Source organism: Salvelinus fontinalis, chromosome 3, assembly GCF_029448725.1.
Source record: "Salvelinus fontinalis isolate EN_2023a chromosome 3, ASM2944872v1, whole genome shotgun sequence".
Lineage (NCBI taxonomy): Eukaryota > Metazoa > Chordata > Actinopteri > Salmoniformes > Salmonidae > Salvelinus > Salvelinus fontinalis.
This window is the reverse complement of record NC_074667.1, coordinates 12845458-12858782: the sequence shown is the minus strand read 5'-3', so window position 1 is coordinate 12858782 and position 13325 is coordinate 12845458. Positions and strand designations below refer to the sequence as shown.

General features: G+C 43.7%; 1 protein-coding gene across 2 annotated transcripts in view; it reads right to left on the bottom strand.

The window, feature by feature from the left end:
* Positions 1-13325, bottom strand: part of LOC129839163 (phosphofurin acidic cluster sorting protein 2-like) — a 93726-nt gene that overhangs the window by 18786 nt on the left and 61615 nt on the right. For both annotated transcript variants that reach the window (XM_055906457.1, XM_055906464.1), the window contains exons 12-17: positions 3997-4148; positions 2944-3076; positions 2655-2759; positions 1820-1926; positions 1438-1592; positions 977-1087 (exon numbers count right to left, since the gene is read on the bottom strand). In XM_055906457.1, coding sequence (XP_055762432.1) covers positions 977-1087; positions 1438-1592; positions 1820-1926; positions 2655-2759; positions 2944-3076; positions 3997-4148 — 763 coding nt within the window. The remainder of the gene's footprint in view (positions 1-976; positions 1088-1437; positions 1593-1819; positions 1927-2654; positions 2760-2943; positions 3077-3996; positions 4149-13325) is intronic.

Sequence of the window (13325 nt, the reverse complement as noted above, 5' to 3'; positions counted from 1 at the left end):
GAAGGTGGAAAGTTTTAAGTTCCTCGGCGTACACATCACTGACAAACTGAAATGGTCTACCCACACAGACAGTGTGGTGAAGAAGGCGCAACAACGTCTCTTTAACCTCAGGAGACTGAAGAAATGTGGCTTGTCACCTAAAACCCTCACAAACTTTTACAGATGCACAATTGAGAGCATCCTGTTGGGCTGTATCACCGCCTGGTACGGCAACTGTACCGCCCACAATCGCAGAACTCTCCAGAGGGTGGTGGGTCTGCACAACGCATCACTGGGGGCAAACTACCTGCCCTCCACAGCACCCGATGTCACAGGAAGGCCAAAAAGATAATCAAGGACAACAACCACCCGAGCCACTGCCTGTTAACTCCACTATCATCCAGAAGGCGAGGTCAGTATAGGTGCATCAAAGCTGGGACCTAGAGACTGAAAAACAGCTTCTATCTCAAGGTCATCAGACTGTTAAATAGCCATCACTAGCACAGAGAGGCAGCTGCCTATATACACAGACTTGAAATCATTGGCCACTTTAATAAATGGAACACTAGTCACTTTAATAATGTCACTTTAACAATGTTTACATATCTTGCATTACTAATCTCAAATGTACATACTGTATTCTATACTATTCTACTGTATGCTCTGACATTGCTCATCCATATATTTATATATTCTTAATTCCATTCCTTACTCGTGTGTATTGGGTATATGTTGTGAAATTGTTAGATATAAATTTTATTTTCTGCACTGTCGGAACTAGAAGCACAAGCATCTCGCTACACCCGCAATAACATCTGCTAAACATGTGTATGTGACCAATAACATTTGATTTGATGTGACGCATAATGCACCATAATGCTGATAGATGTTCCTAAACATCTATAACTGTATTTAATGAAGCATTACGAGCAGATCCCTATCATACATGGCATTGTGGCTCATAGTAAGCGTTAGCTGCTCCAGTTCTCTGCTGTACCTGATGTTGGGGCCTCCAGTCTGCCAAACAAGTCCCTCCAGCCGGCGTCCATGAAGATGTTGTTGAACTTGCTGTCGAACGAAGACATGTGTTTGGCCAGAGGATGAGTGCCTGCAGAGGGAGGAGCAGACTGATTAGAAGGCCACAGGAAAACAAAACGGAGTCCAACTTTTCTAGTCTGTATGTTGTTAGCCTGCTGTGATACCCAGGGTCCTATATGAGATCTGTTCCTGTAACTATTGTTTTGCGTGCAGTTTTCCGTTTGACGTCAATGTATGATTTATGGGAGTCTTGAGTTATGTGTGCAGAATTGTAAATAGGTCATTATGTTCTATTGTTTGTGGACTTTTCCAATGCATGAATGAGAGTTTAAATTTATCCCCTAAATCTACTGAATTTAAATGGAATTGACGACTAACCCGAACCTGGACTCCATGGCGATTGGCTGAATTGCTGCTTACCGACAGGGATGACCAGGAAGCGGATATAGCTGAGCCAATCAGGCGTCTTGTTGGCCAGCTGCTCCACGAAGCACCTGAGGATGGTGCTGAGGTAACTCTGGTCTCCGGCCACCGCCACTTTGATGGTGGGGGGTGTCTGGGCGTTGCAGTTACAGCTAGTCAGAGAGGTGGGGGGGAAAACATTGAGAAACAGTAACTTGTTTCCACTTTATAACAATGTTATTACCCCTTTATTCTGCGCTGTAATGGAAAGTGCTACCAAAACGTTTCACATATCAAAATATATACGGGCCTAATCATGACCATCATAAGATCCACTCACCTTGGTGACCACTGAATTAAATTTCACGTTAAAAAGTCTGCAAAGGAAGTGAGTTCTTACAATCTCTGGATCCTGGTGACGATGGTGTTGAAGGCTGCATGGACATCCGCACCAGAGATGGTGCACACGATAGGCTGGCTGTGCTCATGGAGAATCTCAGATAGATACTGCAGGGAGGGAGGGAGAGACAGAGGGCAGAGAGAGACAGAGACAGAGAGAGAGACAGAGAGCGAGACAGAGAGCGAGAGAGAGACAGAGACAGAGAGAGAGACAGAGACACAGAGACAGAGAGACACAGAGACAGAGACAGAGACAGAGACAGAGACAGAGAGAGAGAGAGAGAGAGAGAGAGAGAGAGAGAGAGAGAGAGAGAGAGAGAGAGAGAGAGAGAGAGAGAGAGACAGAGGTGAGACGGGGCTTGGGATAAACTGAGCTAGTCAACCAGAAGCTGACTCAAAAGACCTCAGGTCTGCGTGTGTGAGTGTACATCCACGCACGTTTGTGTTTGTGAGGGCACATGCTCCAGAGCTGCATTATGTTTACATAAGCAATGGATTCCCCCTGATTGCTAAGCCTATCTCCAGCTAGGCTTAAAGATATGAATGTCTAAAAATACCTGGTCTGGCGCATGTTCCTAAAAGGAGTATGTTTGTTGAGTGCACAGCTGATGCAAATGCTACTGATAGAATGAGTAGCATAATACACTATATATATATATGGTAAGACGGTAATTTCATAGTATTTATACAATACTGTAATTACAATTTTGTATCTTTACAATTTATTAATTGAAAAAAAAAGTGGATACCAACTGATTTGAATTATTTGAATTATAGTACCCTTGTTTTTACCACATAATTAGGCACACAGACCCCCACACAGAGAAGTAACCTACCTGGCCCTGCCAGTCTGTGGTGTTGATGAGGATGATGCTCTCTGGGAGCTGCTCGTCAGAGATAAGGATCTGGTTCAGCTGGTCGTACACTGACTTCCTGGGAACCTGGCGGAGGAAGAGGCAGAAGTCAAAGAGATGGTCTATCTGTATACACATATGTTGATCTTGTACACACAAACACACACACACACACACACACACACACACACACACACCACACACACACACACACACACACACACACACACACACTAGCTTACTTTACTATTGAGCACACACTCACACACACCTGGACAGCGATCCTGGATTCCGGCGATGTCTCGCTGTCAATGCTGCTAGTCCTGTCACTCTGGGCCTTGGAGTTCTGCCGGTCCTTCATGGACGTGCTCCTAGGACGCCTCTGCAGCTTGTTCTCTGTTTTACTGTGAACCACAAACAGGCACCGACCCAATGAAGCACTGAGCCACAACTGAGCCAGGTTGAGTCAACGCTGAGAAATCTTAATAAATAAAACAAAATCTCCATCAATTCTAAGTAGTAGATATGCCTACAGTAGAACTCCTCAGACAATCCTGGCCATCTAATCCTCCCCCGTGACTCTCCCCAGCAAAAGCTTTTCAAGCTTTTGTTCTGGAAGCATTTTGTGAGCACAAAATGTCTCCCACGCATTATCAATGTGGTTGCTGTAAGCCAGCTACACATTCATGGTTGAGTTAAATTATCCTTGCACAATAGAGAAATGTACAAAGACACGTGTGCAATGTCTGCACGAGGCAGATTGCTTACTCAATGGATCTGACTTTGATTCATCAGACGAGTAGAGTGGCGCCAGGGGACGCCCTTCTGCTGATTCGTTTGTTTATAGATAGGCGTAGCGGGGGAAATCACTGTATGGCGCTGAACAACCAGAGGTAGACCTGATCTCTCCCTCTCTTTCTCATTCCTTCTCTCCCCTTCTCTCTCTTCCTCCCCCTCTCTCATCCCATCAATTGTATTTAGGGCATGTGTCTTATCCAACTCAGGCCCTGGAAAGCTACTGGGTTTGCAGGCTTTGTTCCAGCCCGGCACTCACACACCAGTTTCAAATAATGAACTAGTCATGATCAATCTGGATCACAGTTAGTGGTATCAGGTGTATTAGTGCTGGGTTGGAATAAAGCATGCACACCCATCCTTGTTTAGTCAGAGTGTAATGCTTAATAAGCAGCACTGTGTGTGTGACTGTGTGTGTATGTGTGTGTGTGTGTGTGACTGTGTGTGTGCGTGCGTGACTGTGTGTGTGCGTGCGTGACTGCAAACATGCGTGAATGCATAAATGTCATACATGCAAGTGAGCAGCTACCTGGGCGACATGAGTGTCTGAGACTCGGTCTTGCAGAGTTTGGCCACTGGGCCGGGCAGTTTGTCCGTGCTCAGGTCCCAGCTGGTGGGGGTGGGGTTGGGGTTAGCCTCCCCTGGCCCTGTGCCAGCCCTAGTCTCCTCATCCTCCGCGTCCTGGACATAATGGGAGAAATATAGTTCAAAATATATACAGGAATGTAGAGTACATACTAGGGTATTTCCCCCATTCTTTGCATTTCCATCCACTGCACCGTGTTCCCGCGGGTTCATTACTCTCCCTAGAGATTAATTAACACTTTACTTAACAGCCCTTTTCCAGTTGGTATTGTCAGTGGGAATTCACTGACACCAGAGACACAAGTCACGAAGGTTCACCCTGTGCGAGTTGAGAACACCTGTTTTACAGGTAAACTCAATTATCTGCATCCCATACGGCACCCTATTCCATTTATAGTGCACTACTTTTGACCGGATCCCTACAGGCCCTAAATGAGTACACTACACAGGGAATATGGTGCCATTTTGGGGTGCAGCCATTGAGATCATTGTTTTCTCAATGGGATCATTCCCAAGAGGTAGCAACCAAAACCAATATGTAACAGACGATGAAATGCACAAAGTACCTAGAAATCAGCTATTTCTGTGCAGGGTACCCGTTGTCGATGCATTTCAATGTGTTGTCATGGTGACCGTGAAAACATCACATAACGCCTGGCAGATGTCCGTGAACACATTCACATGAAGCTCAGTGTGTGCATGTAAGTATCATGTGTCAGTGTGTGCATGTAAGTATCATGTGTCAGTGTGTGCATGTAAGTATCATGTGTCAGTGTGTGCATGTAAGTATCATGTGTCAGTGTGTACATGTAAGTATCATGCGTCAGTGTGTGGATGTGTGTGCATGTAAGTATCATGTATCAGAGTGTGTATATGTGTGCATGTGAGTATCATCTGTCAGTGTGTGTATATGTGTGCATGTGAGTATCATCTGTCAGTGTGTGGATGTGTGTGCATGTAAGTATCATGTGTCAGTGTGTGGATGTGTGTGCATGTAAATATCATGCCTCAGTGTGTGGATGTAAGTATCCTGTGTCAGTGTGTGGATATGCATGCACGTAAGTATCATGTGTAAGTATGTGCATGTAAGTATCATATGTCAGCGTGTGGATGTGTGTGCATGTAAGTATCATGTCTCAGTGTGTGGATGTAAGTATCCTGTGTCAGTGTGTGGATGTGCATGCACGTAAGTATCATGTGTAAGTATGTGCATGTAAGTATCATATGTCAGTGTGTGGATGTATGTGCATGTAAGTATCATGTGTCAGTGTGCGGATGTGTGTGCATGTAAGTATCATGTTTCAGAGTGTGCATGTTAGTATCATGTGTCAGTGTGTGGATGTGTGTGCATGTAAGTATCATGTGTCAGCGTGTGGATGTGTGCGCATGTAAGTATCATGTGTCAGTGTGTGCATGTGTGAGCATGTAAGTATCATGTGTCAGAGCGTGTATGTGTGTGCATGTAAGTATCATGTGTCAGAGAGTGCATGTGTGTGCATGTTAGTATCATGTGTCAGTGTGTGGATGTGTGCGCATGTAAGTATCATATGTCAGTGTGTGGAAGTGTGCGCATGTAGTGTCAGTATGTGCATGTAAGTATCATGTGTCAGTGTGTGCATGTAAGTATCACATGTCAGTATGTGCATGTAAGTATCATGTGTCAGTGTGTACATGTGTGTGCATGTTAGTATCATGTGCCAGTGTGTGGATGTGTGTGCATGTAAGTATCATGTGTCGGTGTGTGGATGTGTGTGCATGTAAGTATCATGTGCCAGTGTGTGAATGTGTGCCCATATATGTATCATATGTTAGTGTGTGTGCATGTAAGTATCATGTGTCAGTGTGTGCATGTGTGTGCATGTAAGTATCATATGACAGATTGTGGAAGTGTGTGCATGCAAGTATCATGTGTAAGTGTGTACATGTGTGTGCATGTAAATATCATATGTCAGTGTGTGGAAGTGTGCGCATGTAGTGTCAGTATGTGCATGTAAGTATCATGTGTCAGTGTGTGCATGTAAGTATCACATGTCAGTATGTGCATGTAAGTATCATGTATCAGTGTGTACATGTGTGTGCATGTTAGTATCATGTGCCAGTGTGTGGATGTGTGTGCATGTAAGTATCATGTGTCGGTGTGTGGATGTGTGTGCATGTAAGTATCATGTGCCAGTGTGTGAATGTGTGCCCATATATGTATCATATGTTAGTGTGTGTGCATGTAAGTATCATGTGTCAGTGTGTGCATGTGTGTGCATGTAAGTATCATATGACAGATTGTGGAAGTGTGTGCATGCAAGTATCATGTGTAAGTGTGTACATGTGTGTGCATGTAAATATCATGTGTCAGTGTGTGCATGTAAGTATCATGTGTCAGTGTGTGCATGTAAGTATCATGTGTCAGTGTGTGCATGTAAGTATCATGTGTCAGTGTGTGCATGTAAGTATCATGTGTAAGTGTGTGCATGTGTGTGCATGTAAGTATCAGGTGTCAGTGTGTGCATGTAATTATCATGTGTCAGTGTGTGCATGTAAGTATCATGTGTCAGTGTGAACATGTAAGTATCATGCGTCAGTGTGTGCATGTAAGTATCATGTGTCAGAGTGTGCATGTGTGTGCATGTTAGAATCATGTGTCAGTGTGTGGATGTGTGCGCATGTAGTGTCAGTATGTGCATGTAAGTATCATGTGTCAGTGTGTGCATGTAAGTATCATGTGTCAGAGTGTGCATGTGTGTGCATGTTAGTATCATGTGTCAGTGTGTGGATGTGTGCGCATGTAGTGTCAGTATGTGCATGTAAGTATCACGTGTCAGTATGCGCATGTAAGTATCATGTGTCAGTGTGTGCATGTGTGTGCATGTAAGTATCATATGACAGATTGTGGAAGTGTGTGCATGCAAGTATCATGTGGCAATGTGTGCATGTAAGTACCATGCGTCAGTGTGTGGATGTGTGTGCATGTAAGTATCTTGTGTCAGTTTGTGGATGTGTGGGCATGTAAGTATCATGCATCAGTGTGTGCATGTATGTGCATGTAAGTATCATGCATCAGTGTGTGCATGTATGTGCATGTAAGTATCATGTGTCAGTGCGTGGATGTGTGTGCATGGAAGTATCATGTGTCAGTGTGTGCATGTAAGTATCATGTGTCAGTATGAGCATGTAAGTATCATGTGTCAGTGTGTGCATGTGTATGCATGTATCATGTGCCAGTGTGTGCATGTGTGCATGTAAGTATAATCTGTCAGTGTGTGCATGTAAGTATCATGTGTCAGTGTGTGGATGTGTGCATGTAAGTATCATGTGTCAGTGTGTGGATGTGTGCATGCAAGTATCATGTGTGAGTGTGTGGATGTGTGTTCATGTAAGTATCATGTTATCGATGCATTTTAATGTATTGTCATGGTGACCGTGAAAACATCACATAACGCCTGACAGATGTCCGTGAACACATTCACATGAAGCTCAGTGTGTGCATGTAAGTATCATGAGTCAGTGTGTGCATGTAAGTATCATGAGTCAGTGTGTGCATGTAAGTATCATGAGTCAGTGTGTGCATGTAAGTATCATGCGTCAGTGTGTGCATGTAAGTATCATGCGTCAGTGTGTGCATGTAAGTATCATGCGTCAGTGTGTGGATATGTGTGCATGTAAGTATCATGTAACAGAGTGTGTATATGTGTGCATGTGACTATCATCTGTCAGTGTGTGCATGTGTGTGCATGTAAGTATCATCTGTCAGTGTGTGGATGTGTGTGCTTGTAAGTATCATGTGTCAGTGTGTGCATGTATGTGCATGTAAGTATCATGTGTGAGTACGTGGATGTGTGTGCATGTAAGTATCATGTGTCAGTGTGTGGATGTGCATGCACGTAAGTATCATAGGTCAGTATGTGCATGTAAGTATCATGTGTCAGTGTGTGGATGTGTGCGCATGTAAGTATCATGCGTCAGTGTGTACATGTGTGTGCATGTAAGTATCATGTCTCAGTGTGTGGATGTAAGTATCCTGTGTCAGTGTGTGGATGTGCATGCACGTAAGTATCATAGGTCAGTATGTGCATGTTAATATCATATGTCAGTGTGTGGATGTGTATGTAAGTATCATGCATCAGTGTGTGCATGCATGTGCATGTAAGTATCATGTGTCAGTGCGTGGATGTGTGTGAATGTAAGTATCATGTGTCAGTGTGTGGATGTGTGCACATGTAGTGCCAGTATCTGCATGTAAGTATCATGTGTCAGTGTGCGAATGTAAGTATCACGTGTCAGTATGTGCATGTTAGTATCATGTGTCAGTGTGTGCATGTGTGTGCATGTAAGTATCATATGACAGATTGTGGAAGTGTGTGCATGCAAGTATCATGTGTCAGTGTGTACATGTGTGTGCATGTAAGTATCATGTGTCAGTGTGTGCATGTAAGTATCATGTGTCAGTGTGTGCATGTAAGTATCATGTGTCAGTGTGTGCATGTAAGTATCATGTGTCAGTGTGTGCATGTAAGTATCATGTGTCAGTGTGTGCATGTAAGTATCATGTGTCAGTGTGTGCATGTAAGTATCATGTGTCAGTGTGTGCATGTGTGTGCATGTAAGTATCATGTGTCAGTGTGTGCATGTAAGTATCATGTGTCAGTGTGTGCATGTAAGTATCATGTGTCAGTGTGAACATGTAAGTATCATGCGTCAGTGTGTGCATGTGTGTGCATGTAAGTATCATGTGTCAGAGTGTGCATGTGTGTGCATGTTAGTATCATGTGTCAATGTGTGGATGTGTGCGCATGTAGTGTCAGTATGTGCATGTAAGTATCATGTGTCAGTGTGTGAATGTAAGTATCACGTGTCAGTATGTGCATGTAAGTATCATGTGTCAGAGTGTGCATGTGTGTGCATGTTAGTATCATGTGTCAGTGTGTGGATGTGTGCGCATGTAGTGTCAGTATGTGCATGTAAGTATCACGTGTCAGTATGTGCATGTAAGTATCATGTGTCAGTGTGTGCATGTGTGTGCATGTAAGTATCATATGACAGATTGTGGAAGTGTGTGCATGCAAGTATCATGTGGCAGTGTGTGCATGTAAGTACCATGCGTCAGTGTGTGGATGTGTGTGCATGTAAGTATCTTGTGTCAGTTTGTGGATGTGTGGGCATGTAAGTATCATGCATCAGTGTGTGCATGTATGTGCATGTAAGTATCTTGTGTCAGTTTGTGGATGTGTGTGCAGGTAAGTATCATGTGTCAGTGCGTGGATGTGTGTGCATGGAAGTATCATGTGTCAGTGTGTGCATGTAAGTATCATGTGCCAGTGTGTGCATGTAAGTATAATGTGTCAGTGTGTGCATGTAAGTATCATGTGTCAGTGTGTGCATGTGTGTGCATGTATCATGTGTCAGTGTGTGCATGTAAGTATCATGTGTCAGTGTGTGGATGTGTGCACATGTAAGTATCAAGTGTCAGTGTGTGCATGTATGTGCATGTAAGTATCATGTGTCAGTGCGTGGATGTGTGTGAATGTAAGTATCATGTGTCAGTGTGTGGATGTGTGCACATGTAAGTATCACGTGTCAGTGTGTGCATGTGTGTGCATGTACGTATCATGTGTCAGTGTGTGCATGTAGGCATCATGTGTCAGTGTGTGCATGTAGGCATCATGTGTCAGTGTGTGCATGTAAGTTTAATATGTCAGTGTGTGGATGTGTGTGTATGTAAGTATCATGCATCAGTGTGTGCATGTATGTGCATGTAAGTATCATGTGTCAGTGCGTGGATGTGTGTGAATGTAAGTATCATGTGTCAGTGTGTGCATGTAAGTATCATATGACAGATTGTGGAAGTGTGTGCATGCAAGTATCATGTGTCAGTGTGCGCATGTAAGTATCATGCGTCAGTGTGCACATGTAAGTATCATGCGTCAGTGCGTGCATGTAAGTATCATGTGTCAGTGTGTGCATGTAAGTATCATGTGTCAGTGTGTGCATGTAAGTATCATGTGTCAGTGTGTACATGTAAGTATCACGTGTCAGTATGTGCATGTAAGTATCACGTGTCAGTATGTGCATGTAAGTATCATGTGTCAGTGTGTGCATGTGTATGCATGTAAGTATCATATGACAGATTGTGGAAGTGTGTGCATGCAAGTATCATGTGTCAGTGTGTGGATGTGTGTGCATGTAAGTATCATGCATCAGTGTGTGCATGTATGTGCATGTAAATACCATGCGTCAGTGTGTGGATGTGTGTGCATGTAAGTATCATGTGTCAGTGCGTGGATGTGTGTGCATGTAAGTATCATGTGTCAGTTTGTGGATGTGTGGGCATGTAGGTATCATGCATCAGTGTGTGCATGTATGTGCATGTAAGTATCATGCATCAGTGTGTGCATGTATGTGCATGTAAGTATCATGTGTCAGTGCGTGGATGTGTGTGCATGGAAGTATCATGTGTCAGTGTGTGCATGTAAGTATCATGTGCCAGTGTGTGCATGTAAGTATAATGTGTCAGTGTGTGCATGTAAGTATCATGTGTCACTGTGTGCATGTGTGTGCATGTATCATGTGTCAGTGTGTGCATGTAAGTATCATGTGTCAGTGTGTGGATGTGTGCACATGTAAGTATCAAGTGTCAGTGTGTGCATGTGTGTGCATGTAAGTATCATGTGTCATTATGTGCATGTAAGTATCATGTGTCAGTGTGTGCATGTATCATGTGTCAGTGTGTGCATGTAAGTATCATGCATCAGTGTGTGCATGTATGTGCATGTAAGTATCATGTGTCAGTGCGTGGATGTGTGTGAATGTAAGTATCATGTGTCAGTGTGTGGATGTGTGCACATGTAGTGTCAGTATGTGCATGTAAGTATCATGTGTCAGTGTGTGAATGTAAGTATCATGTGTCAGTGTGTGCATGTGTGTGCATGTAAGTATCATATGACAGATTGTGGAAGTGTGTGCATGCAAGTATCATGTGTCAGTGTCTGCATGTAAGTATCATGTGTCAGTGTGCACATATAAGTATTATGTGTCAGTGTGCACATATAAGTATCATGCGTCAGTGTCCACATGTAAGTATCATGCGTCAGTGTGCACATGTAAGTATCATGCGTCAGTGCGTGCATGTGTGTGCATGTAAGTATCATGTGTCAGTGTGTGCATGTAAGTATCATGTGTCAGTGTGTGCATGTAAGTATCATGTGTCAGTGTGTACATGTAAGTATCATGCGTCAGTGTGTGCATGTGTGTGCATGTAAGTATCATGTGTCAGAGTGTGCATGTGTGTGCATGTTAGTATCATGTGTCAGTGTGTGGATGTGTGCACATGTAAGTATCACGTGTCAGTGTGTGCATGTACGTATCATGTGTCAGTGTGTGCATGTAGGCATCATGTGTCAGTGTGTGCATGTAGGCATCATGTGTCAGTGTGTGCATGTAAGTATCATATGTCAGTGTGTGGATGTGTGTGTATGTAAGTATCATGCATCAGTGTGTGCATGTATGTGCATGTAAGTATCATGTGTCAGTGCGTGGATGTGTGTGAATGTAAGTATCATGTGTCAGTGTGTGCATGTAAGTATCATATGACAGATTGTGGAAGTGTGTGCATGCAAGTATCATGTGTCAGTGTGCGCATGTAAGTATCATGCGTCAGTGTGCACATGTAAGTATCATGCGTCAGTGCGTGCATGTAAGTATCATGTGTCAGTGTGTGCATGTAAGTATCACGTGTCAGTATGTGCATGTAAGTATCATGTGTCAGTGTGTGCATGTGTATGCATGTAAGTATCATATGACAGATTGTGGAAGTGTGTGCATGCAAGTATCATGTGTCAGTGTGTGGATGTGTGTGCATGTAAGTATCATGCATCAGTGTGTGCATGTATGTGCATGTAAGTACCATGCGTCAGTGTGTGGATGTGTGTGCATGTAAGTATCATGTGTCAGTGCGTGGATGTGTGTGCATGTAAGTATCATGTGTCAGTGTGTAGATGTGTGGGCATGTAAGTATCATGCATCAGTGTGTGCATGTATGTGCATGTAAGTATCATGCATCAGTGTGTGCATGTATGTGCATGTAAGTATCATGTGTCAGTGCGTGGATGTGTGTGCATGTAAGTATCATGTGTCAGTGTGTGCATGTAAGTATCATGTGTCCGTGTGTGCACATGTAAGTATCACGTGTCAGTGTGTGTATGTGTGTGCATGTAAATATCATGTGTCAGTGTGTGGATGTGTGCACATGTAAGTATCACGTGTCAGTGTGTGCATGTGTGTGCCTGTAAGTATCATGTGTCAGTGTGTGGATGTATGTGCATGTAAGTATCATGTGTCAGTGTTTGCATGTAAGTATCATGTGTCAGTATGTGCAAGCAAGTATCATGTGCCAGTGTGTGCATGTGAGTATCATATGTCAGTGTGTGGTTGTGTGCATGTAAGTATCATCTGCCAGTGTGTGCATATAAGTATCATGTGTCAGTGTGTGGATGTGTGTACATGTAAGTATCATGTGTTTGGCCACTGAAAATCCCAACCTTGGGCCCCAAACACAAGCCTCCTCAGAATCCCTCCTTCCCTCCCTCTCTAAAGAAATGCGTTGTCAGGTGCCCCTCGTTGCCGGGGTTCCCGGGGTGAACGATTGCAGAGGAGGCAACGGAGCGTGAGAGACAACGATGAAGAATAACAAACACTGCTCTTCTCACGGACCAATACATACGCTGACGCCCTCTCTACAGCCAGCTGGACCTGGGCCTCAGAGTGGTGCCGGTGTGTTTATACATAATGTGTGTGTATGTGTGTGTATGAGTGCGCTCGTGTGTATGTGTGTGTGTGTACACAATGTCTGTGTGTGCGCGCGTACATGTATCCTTGTGTGCAATAATGGAGGTCTTTGTGGTAACAGTGTAAATGCACTCTTGTTCGCATCAAACTGGTCGAGTGGAAGACAAACAGATGGGAACTGATTTATGATAATGGACAAAACAGCAGTGCAGAGAGAGAGAGAGAAGAGAGAGAAGCAAACATTTTTAAGAACCCCGGATCTATTTCCCCCATGTCTACCGTATTTTCTTCTGTCTACATTTTAGGAATGTTTACTGACAATTGCTGTTTCCATCAGGCCTGTCTTGAGTTTTTTATCCGACAGGTACATTACTGATAAAAATGGTTTGATGGAAACATGGTTAGTCAGAAAGAGAAGGAATGGGTGAAAAAAGACAGGTAGAGAGAACGACAGACATCAAATGAGAGAACAGGAGCGAGTTGTGGCAAAGAGACAGG